The 10,721-nt window shown below is 46.3% G+C and overlaps 1 protein-coding gene across 1 annotated transcript; it reads left to right on the forward strand.

Moving 5' to 3' along the window:
- Window positions 1-2,172: 2,172 nt before the first annotated feature.
- LOC121001436 (forkhead activin signal transducer 3-like) lies at window positions 2,173-9,018 on the forward strand. The gene is made up of 3 exons (XM_040432500.1): window positions 2,173-3,065; window positions 3,705-3,809; window positions 8,238-9,018. Exons 1-3 carry the CDS (start codon window positions 2,574-2,576, stop codon window positions 8,889-8,891), a joined length of 1,251 nt encoding a protein of 416 aa, XP_040288434.1. The 5' UTR covers window positions 2,173-2,573; the 3' UTR covers window positions 8,892-9,018.
- Window positions 9,019-10,721: the final 1,703 nt, after the last annotated feature.

Consider the following 10,721-nt stretch of genomic DNA (forward strand, 5'->3'; position numbering starts at 1 on the left):
GCACATGAACGTGTGCGCCCCGTGGTCGTGGTGCGGGCTGCACCACGACCACGGGGCGCACACGTCCATGGGACAGCCGCAGCGGATCGCGGGCCCATTCACTTTAATGGGTCCGCAATCCGGCCGTTCCGCAAAAAGATAGGGCATGTTCTATCTTTTTACGGAACGGAAGTACGGGACGAAACCCCACGGAAGCACTCTGTAGTGCTCCTGTAGGGTTCCGTTTCGTGCTTCCGTTCCGCATCATTCCGCATCTGCGGATTTGCGGACCCATTGAAGTGAATGGGTCCGCATCCGTGATGCGGAATGGCCACGGAACGGCGCCCGTGTATTGCGGATCCGCAAATGCGGTCCACAATGCACACGCCCATGTGAAAGAGGCACTTACTAATGTATTATTATTCTCCATATTGCTTCCTTTGCCGGCTGGATTCATTTTTCCATCACATAATACACTGCTCATTTCCATGGTTACGACCATCCTGCAATCCATCAGTGGTGGTCGTGCTTGCACAATTTAGGATAAAGCACTAGCCTATGTCCGCCCCTATAGTCCCAGCCACCAGAGAGGCTGACATTTTTTCCTATAGTGCGCAAGCACGACCACCACTGAGGGATTGCAGGGTGGTCTGTGACATGCTGCAATGGTGACAGTCGGGGGAAAAAAAACCGACTTGTATAGGTTTTTGCGACTGTCGCGTTGCAGCCTGTTGCACTGCGACACCATTAGGACCCCCTGTATTAACCGCAGCACAGAGATTATTTATTATTAAACCACCAATCATTCCAGGGCGCCGGACAAATGAAAAGGCGGTAAATACATAATACAGAAACAAGCACATGGACCCTGCCCATGAGGCTGACAATCTATTTCTCTCAGGGCTCATGCACACAAACGTATTTTCTTTGCGTGTCCGTTCCGTTTTCTTTGCGGACCGTATGCGGAACCATTCATTTCAATGGGCCAGCAAAAAAAACGGAAGTTACTCAGTGTGCATTCCGTTTCCGTATGTCAGTATTTCTGTTCCGTAAAAAAATAGAACATGTCCTATTATTGTCCGCATTACGGACAAGGATAGGACTGTTCTGTTAGGCCTCTTGCACACGACCGTATGTATTTTGCGGAACGGAACAGCCGACCCCTAATACAACAGTCCTATCCTTGTCCGTAATGCGGATAATAATAGAACATGTTCTATTTTTTTTGCGGAACAGAAATACGGAAAATACGGAAATGGAATGCACGCGGAGTACCTTCCGTTTTTTTTGGTGAACCCATTGAAATGAATGGTTCCGTATACGGTAAAAAAAATAACGGTACGGACACGGAATGAAAATACGTTCGTGTGCAAGAGGCCTTAGGGGCCAGCGGTTCAGTTCCGCAAAATACGGAATGCACACGGACGTCATCCATATTTTTTGTGGAAAATACATACGGTCGTGTGCATGAGCCCTCATTCTCAGCTTTAGGGTCCATTCCCACGTCCGCAAGTGTTTTGCGGTCCGCAAATTGCAGATCCGCAAAACACGGACATCGGCAGACCCCACATGCCAGGCACCTTAAATAGAAATGACTTTTCTTGTCCGTGTCTGCGGACAAGAATAGGACATGTGCTATTTTTTTGCGGAACGGAAGTGCGGATGCAGAACAAATGTGCGGATGCGGACAGCACAATGTGTGCATTCCGCATCTTTTCCGGCTGAAAATGAATGGGTCCGCCCCGTTCTGCAAAATTGCGGAACGGATGCGGACCCATTCATGCGGACGTGTGAATTGACCCTTAGGCTACATTCACACTGTATGTGTTTTGCGGTCCACAAATTGCGGATCCACAAAAAAAAAACGGATGATGTCCGTATGGCATCCGTTTTTTTTTTTGTGGATCCATTGTAACAATGCCTATCCTTGTCCGCAAAACGGACAAGAATAGGATATGTTCTCCGGACATACGTATGTGGATAGCACACGGTGTGCTGTTTGCATTTTTTGCTAACCCATTAAAATGAATGGGTCTGCATCCTATCCGCGAAAAAACGGACCGGACACGGAAAGAAAATACGTTCGTGTGAATGTAGCCTAAGTGCTCAGGCACGCAACCGTATGTATTTTGCGATCCACAAAACATGTATCTGCAATGACGTCTGTGTGCATGCCGTATTTTGCGGACCCATTGAAATGAAAACGGAATGGACACGGAAAGAAAACACGTTGGTGTGCATGTGCCCTAACCACTTATTACACGCTTATCAACCTACCTAATGAGGTGATATACATTTCCTTGCTGGATGCCCCCCTTTTCCTTGCTGTACACAGATTTTACGGATTTAGTGTTGATTTGGGGTTTTTATGGAAATGGACCTTAATTTTTAAACGCTCCACACCTAAAGCGCAAACTCTTCAGCCAAGGGCTCCCTCCTCCTATGGGCTGCATATTAGCATCTAGGCACGGGCATTATTAATCTGGCTAATGATTCGTTATGCACAGAAAGCAGCAGAACGGTATACACAACACATGCTATATACATGACAAAACACATTCCGAAAATGGATCACACCCGAGGACTGAAACTTTATGTGTTGGCTCCTTGTTATTGTTCTGCTGGACACAGGCTTTTCTATAGAAGTTGAGGTGTTTACCAGCAGTGGGTTCCCTCTTGTGCTGGGGGGCCATTTACATGAGAAAGCCGGAGGTGGGGTGACCGGCACTTATCAAGGCTCCTCCAAGGTCCAGTGTCACATCAGATCTAGCTTTACAGACTGTGAGGACAACAGTGGGAGTATGACCTTCACTCTCCATCCATGGGACTCCATCTACATGCCGGCGCCACCCGACTTCTCTAACATGGAACGAATATCGCCGATAGATTCCAACAAGAACAGGAGTCCAGGGGAGGAGAAGAGCCTGCTACGTGAGCCAGACTCCAGAGCCGATCCCAAGAAAAAGGAGAAGCCCCCTGGGAAGAAGAAAAATTACCAGCGATACGCCAAGCCGCCATATTCATACCTGGCCATGATCGCGCTGGTCATACAAAACGCCCCGGACAAGAGGCTCAAGCTCTCCCAGGTAAGTGGGCGAGTGGTTCAGGATGGTCAGAACATAACATCTGAAATATATTTGTTTTTATATTTCAATCAAATCATTAGTTTTGCTGCAGTTTAGATGAAATCACGGCAAAAACACTATTTTCCCGTGCTGTGACTATACCCTTAGATTTCATACCACAGATACCCAAGTGGCATGTACTACAGACTTCTTGCCGCTGCCTTAGGGGGCCCTCACACGTTACGTATTTTATCTACGCAAAATCATCAGGTTTTACACAGTTGCGGTTTATTTTTCCGTAACGGAGGTATTGACACGTCTCATCCCCTTTGGGGAGATTTGTGAATTCCGCAACATGTGAGGCCACCGTCCGTTACCCCCCACTCATATAAGCATTTTGGGGGAGGTTTATCAAGCTGGTGTAAAGTATTGCTGGCTCAGTTGCCCATAGCAACCAATCAGATTCCACCTTTCATTTTCAAAAGGAGCTGTGAACAATGAAAGGCGGAATCTGATTGGTTGCTATGGGCAGCTAAGCCAGTTCTACTTTACACCAGTTTGATAAATCTCCCGCTTTATGTCCGTTACATACTCAATGGGGAGGGAGAGTTTACAATTTACTAACATATCAGGACTGACTGTTTTTGCTTTTTTTTTCAGATTTTACAAGAGATCAGCACCTTATTCCCCTTCTTTAAGGGCAATTACCAAGGGTGGAAAGACTCCGTCAGACACAACCTGTCGTCTAACGACTGCTTCAGGAAGGTAATGGACCCTGGGGATATAATTAACAGGCGGGGGTACAGAGCTAATAAACATTGCTTAAAGGGGACATAAACCACGAAGCTGCGGAATCACTTCTCAGCGCACGCTGCACCTTCGAGTTTCAGCGGATTTTCCAGCATGTGGAGTATGGATTCATAGGGGGAGATTTATCAAACTGGTGTAAAGTAGAACTGGCCCAGTTGCCCATAGCAACCAATCAGATTCCAGCTTTCATTTTCTAAAGGAGCTGTCAAAAATGAAAGGTGGAATCTGATTGGTTGCTATGGGCAACTGAGCCAGTTCTACTTTACACCAGTTTGATAAATCTCCCCCATAGAGTATTTGGGATCCTGGAAAAGCCGAGCAGACACCCGAAGGTGCAGGGCACTGAGAAACTCTGCTGCAAAGGGTTAAGTTCCCTTTAAGATCTTAAGATGCATCATTTTATGAGATGAACAAAATGGAAGAAACTGCGCCATATTTGTCAGACTGGTGCTGAATAATAAAGCTTCCCACCCAGTACAGCACAGGAATTCATAAATTCACAGTACAAATTTTAATCTCAAAAAGAGATAGAAATACGCCCTGTGAATCCCAGTTAACCTCGGATGCATGAGGTTGTATTATTGTAACGGATCCGATTTTGCAGATCCATGACGGATCCGCCCAAACTGCGAGTGTGAAAGTAGCCTTACAATAAAAAAAAATGTTTTTTTTACTTTGCATCGCCATAGTCTCAACTCCCTCATTTTTTATATCTCTATCTATGGAGCTGTGCGGTGATCTGGACTTCTTATTGATACCATTTTGGGGTGTGTTTGACTTTTTGATCACTTTCAATTCAAAAAGGCAAATGAGCCATTTTGCTTTTTATTTTTTCGTTACTGCGTTTACTCTATGGGAGCGGGTGCTGTGTGACCCCGTCGGGAACGGCTTAGGCCCCTTTCACACAAGCGTGACGGATTGGCTCCGGATGCGTTCAGTGAAACTCGCACCATTTTGCAAGCACGTTCAGTCAGTTTTGTCTGGGATTGAAACATAGAAACATGTCGGCAGATAGGAACCATTTGGCCCATTTAGTCTGCCCAATATACTTGCATTGCGTTCAGTTGTTTAGTTTTTTCCGCGCGGGTGCAATGCGTTTTGATTAGAGATGAGCGAACTTCTGTTTTAAGTTCGGCGTCTAAAGTTCGGCTTCCGGTTAGCGGAGGATCCCGATATGGATTCCGAATTCCATTGTGGTCCGTGGTAGCGGAATCAATAATGGCCATTATTGATTCCGCTACCACGGACCACAACGGAATTCGGAATCCACATCGGGATCCTCCGCTAACCGGAAGCCGAACTTTAGACGCCGAACTTAAAACAGAAGTTCGCTCATCTCTAGTTTTGATGCGTTTTTCACACGCGTGATAAAAAAACTGAAGGTTTACAAACAACATCTCTTAGCAACCATCTGTAAAAAAACGCATTGCATCCGCACTTGCTTCCGAATGCAATGTGTTTTTCACTGAAGCCCCATTCACTTCTATGAGGCCAGGGCTGCGTGAAAAACGCAGAATATAGAACATGCTGCGTTTTTCACACAACACAGAAGTGATGCGTGAAAAATAAAAAAAAAACGCTCATGTACACAGGCCCACTGAAATGAAAGGGTCCGGATTCAGTGTGGGTGCAATGCGTTCACGTCACGCATTGCACCCGAGCGGAAAACTCGCTCGTGTGAAAGGGTCCTTATTTTTTTTTAAAGTTATTTTTATTTAGTATTTTAGCTTATTTTATAAGTTATGCCTTTGGTGTCTTTCCCAGCGCAGGCTCCTCTTTTGGGGGAAATTAACCAGCACAGGTAAACCCCCCCCCCCCCCCCAGCACAGACAGGGATACTGAGACTATTAGCATTAAATATGTAGAGTGGAAGAGACTGAAGTAAAACTACAATACACCTATTGTATGTAACTTCTATACGACTCTCCATATGCACCCGCAGCGACGCCCCCACATCCCCTGTACCACACTTCACCTCTGTATTAATAAATGACCCCTCCCCATATATACCATTACTTCTATCGCCACGCTCTATAGAGTTTAAGATCATTTCTTTTCTGTGACCTCCATATAGTTACTTTATGGGCTCATGCACACGACCGTATGGCTTTTTCAGTGTTTTACGGTCCGTTTTTTACGGATCCATTGTTCCGTTTTTTGTTTCCTTTCCGTTTTTCCGTATGCCAGATACATTATACAGTAATTACATAGAAAAAATTGGGCTGGGCATAACATTTTCAATAGATGGTTCAGCAAAAACGGAACGGATACGGAAGACATACAGATGCATTTCCGTATGTGTTCCGTTTTTTTTTGCGGACCCGTTGACTTGAATAGAGCCAAGCACCGTTATTTGGGGACAAGAATAGGACATGTTCTATCTTTTCACGGTTCGGAAATACTGAAACGGAATGCACACGGAGACACCTCAGTTTTTTTTGCTGAACCATTGAAATGAATGGTTCAGTATATGTTCCGCATACTGAACTACAAAAACGGCCAGTATACTGAACGCAAAATACTGTCGTGTGCGTGAGCCCTATAGGATGGATTTGTGGTAGTGTCACCGTCATTACATTTTTACTGTATTGTTATCAGGTTCCCAGTAGGGATGAGCGAACTTCTGTTTTCAAGTTTGGCGTACAAGGCTCCAGTTATCTAAGAATTCCATTATGGATTCCGCTATCATGGACCATAACTTATAGTCCGTGGTAGCGGAATGCATAACGGAATTCTTAGATAAGCCGAACTTGAAAATAGAAGTTCGCTCAACACTAGTTCCCAGCGATATTCGCTGAGATCTTTCTATGCGGGCGCAGCGGGGGCAACACCTTGTGATAATTCAGCACCAGCCGTGTCTGAGATTAGACAATCGCATCTCTGCTTTGCTTTTTTTATTTTAAGCGAATTTTAAAATCTGCAGCATCTCAATTGTTGTTGTTTTTTGTGTGTGTGAAGATTTCATCCTTATCAAATCCACAAAAAGCAGGCCAAAACTGCAATCAATAGTGCGGATTTATATGCATTTTTTTGGCGGTTTTGTTTCATATTTTTTGCACTTTGACACCAAATCAAGGTTTTTGTTGCAGGTCCGGTCTTCAAGAGACTTCTGTGTGTTTGTCCGCTGATTAACAGGCGACCATGTAACTCAAGGCCACATGGAGTAGGCCGGAGAATGAGCTGCTCTGTAGCATTCACTGCCCACCTTGGACCTCTAGGATAGGAGTCTACAAAGTTCTCATAGGGTCCCATCACAACACTGAGGCCCCTTTCACACGAGCGAGTTTTCCGCGCGGGTGCAATGCGTGACGTGAACGCATAGCACCCGCGCTAAATCCCGACCCATTCATTTCAATGGGTCTGTGCACATGAGCGTTTTTTTTTTTCACGCATCAGTTCTGCGTTACATGAAAAACGCAGCATGTTCTATAGTCTGCGTTTTTCACGCAGCCCTGGCCCCATAGAAGTGAATGGGGCTTCAGTGAAAAACGCATCACATCCGGAAAAAAGTGCGTTTTTCACTGATGGTTCCTAAGAGATGTTGTTTGCAAACCTTCAGCTTTTTATCACGCGCGTGAAAAACGCATCAAAACGCATTGCACCCGCACGGAAAAAACTAAACAACTGAACGCAATTGCAGACAAAACTGACTGAACTTTCTTGCAAAATGGTGCGAGTTTCACTGAACGCATCTGGACCTAATCCGTCACGCTCGTGTGAAAGGGGCCCTAGCATGCCCCCCACCTTCCCAATACATGTGCATCAACCAATCCCAGGCTACGCCGAACACAAAGCCCAACTCTGACGAATTAAAAAATTTTATCAAGTGGAAGAACTTGCCGGATGGAGGTCAATGAATGTAATAAGGGACGCCATCATTAAAACTAAAATTATTTATTAAATGACAGAATCTATTCATTTGCCTTTTAACTGAATTAGGCCTCTTGCACACGAACATGCGCGCCCCGTGGCTGTGCCGCACGGGACGCAATGCACGAACACCAACCGTAGGGCATCCACAGCGGATCGCAGACTCATTCACTTTAATGGGTCCGCGATCCGCCCGTTCCGCAACAAAATAGGACATTTTCTATCTTTTTGCGGAACAGAAGTACGGGACGAAACCCCACAGAAGCACTCCGTAATGCTTCCGTAGGGTTCCGTTCTGTGCTTCAGTTCTGCACTGCATCTCCGGATTTGTGGACCCATTCAAGTGAATGGGTCCGCATCCGTGATGCGGAATGCACACGGCCGGTGTCACATGTATTGCGGACCCGCCGTATGCGGGCCGCAATAAGGCCATAGGGGACACCCGTTCGTGTGAAAGAGGCCATAGAATTTTATTTTAAACCATTGTCTCATTTTTTTAAATCTTCATTTCAGGTTCTAAAAGATCCACACAAACCTCAGGCTAAAGGAAACTATTGGATGGTAGATGTAAGCCGGATACCCCCGGATGCCATGAAGCTGCAGAACACAGCCGTGACCCGGCAGGATATCTACCCCCATGACCTGGCCCCCTACATCATCCATGGACATTCCTACAGGCCTGCAGACTTCTGTCGTCCTCATCTCCCTAAAGATGCTGAAACTATCAGAGCAGAACCTGAGGCCACTGCTCCGGCCAACTCTTCAATTCCGGACCCGGCAGTGTCCTTCCCAATGATCCTATGGAACCTTCCTACATCTTACTCCAAGTGTGTTGCCCCTAATGTTGTGGCCCCCCCCAGCATACACCCGCTTCTGCTTTACTCCAACTTCCCATCGATATCCCTGTATAACTACGCGACACCTCCTTACACTGGTCCCTCTTACCAAGACAGAAGGGAGGCCTTCTCCTCCAGCCTACAACCTCAATTATCCCTCCCCCCGCGGCCTATGGAAATAAAGAATGCTTCGGGTGATTTCCCTCCCAACAAAACAGTGTTTGACATCCCAGTATACGCCACGCACACTGGGTACATGCCCCAGAGTCTATACAGGGAGCACCTGGCACACAGCGCAGGCCTCCCCGGGTACATGCATATGGGCTACTGAATGTATAGATGAGCAGACAAAGCTACTTTTGAGCCAAGTGTTAACACTTTAGTCCCGGGTCTTTACCGACTCTTAGACTATGCAGGTCACAGTCACACAAACTATCGTATAACACTGGTCCAAAGGGGGTGGCACAGGCACTGTTGTATATATATCACCACCATCTTTAGTCTTATCTTTGTATTTTTTTGTAAATAATTGTTTTTGGCTTTTTATACTTAATAAACTGCTTTTGCACTATAAACATATCATATCCTGCTTCTGTAAGTGTAAGGCCTCTTTCACACGGGCGTTGCAGGAAAAGGTGCGGGTGTGCGTTGCGGGAACATGCACGATTTTTCCGCGCGAGTGCAAAACATTGTAATGCGTTTGCACGCGCGTGATAAAAATCGGCATGTTTGGTACGCAAACCCGAACTTCTTCACAGAAGTTCGGGCTTGGGATCGGTGTTCTGTAGATTGTATTATTTTCCCTTATAACCATGTTATAAGGGAAAATAATAGCATTCTGAATACAGAATGCATAGTACAATAGCGCCTTGTTATGGAGCTCTATGGCTGAGACCCTGCTACAACGGACAGGATCACTCATGTAAGGATAGGCCATATCAAAATCCTGGACAACTCCTTTAAGGGGTGAACATGTTCGCGATTGCATTAACTCCAGCAGCCTTACGCTTGTGAGATGCAGGAGATAAATTCCCGTGGCTTAAAATAATCAAATTTTCCATGTACTTTACTTTTAATCCAGAGATGAAGAAGGGCCGACTGGCAATAGACCCTACAGGGTAGATTTCAATGCCCAAGGGGTCGCCTGAGCCCTGCTCCTGAGCAGGGTGAATAAAGATATGATGCTCCCAGAAAAGGGAGGTACTTTTCTATCAGATGGGTGGCCTCCTGAACTCAACTGTATTGCTGTCCTCAGAAGCTGTCATGGTGGTCTGGGATAAATGGACAGGGCCGTCTTTACCAAGGGGCAAAAGGGGCAGCTGCCCCGGGCCCAGTTGCTCCTGGGGGGCCCAAGGCAGCTCCCTTTTGAGCCCTGCTAGCCACTGCCCCGGGTGTCAGGCTGTCAGCTACACAGGGGGTGCTGCCATGCCTGCCGGCACTGAGTCCAGGCATCGTACTGTTAGAGCTGTGATCTAGGACCTTAGATGACATCATCACCATGTGACCAGTAACCTAGCAATATTACTGGTCACATGGCTACGAGGTCATCACAGGTCCTACCAGGAGTGTTGCAGGAGAAGTTTGCCTTAACTGTGGAGCTTTTTTGTGAAGATTACATCAGAAAAAGATGACAGGGGCTGTTATGCTAATATACTGTAAACTACTGTATAGTGGGGTGCTGTATACTGTGGGGGGCTGTATACTGTGCGGGGCCTGTATACTGTGTGGGACTGTCCTGGGCATCGGAGAGCACGGCTGTAACATAAGAGCTGCGCTCTTGCTCTAATAGCCCAGACCATCAGGAACGCTGATCCAGGCTGTTTAACCCCTTTCATGCTGGGGTAATAGCGCACAGCACATGTAAGCGGTTACAGAGGGCAGGGACTCTCCCATCCCACAAATGAGATGGCAGGGTCCCGAAAAAAGCTTAGAAGTTTGCCAAGTTACCTAAGGATTGTGTCCGAACACAGACCAGCCTAAACAATATATAAGCTGCGGGATCCACTTTTCCATCCAGTGGTGAGTAGTTAACCACAAGGGTGCAACTGTGTATCTGTGTTTGACATTAGCTGCGGACAAGCTGTTTGTTCCAGGTGCTATTATTGACTGCATACAACAAGGTATCCATTTAAATCTCTATTACAGTATTATAGGAATATAT

Source organism: Bufo bufo, chromosome 5, assembly GCF_905171765.1.
Source record: "Bufo bufo chromosome 5, aBufBuf1.1, whole genome shotgun sequence".
NCBI classification, from domain to species: domain Eukaryota; kingdom Metazoa; phylum Chordata; class Amphibia; order Anura; family Bufonidae; genus Bufo; species Bufo bufo.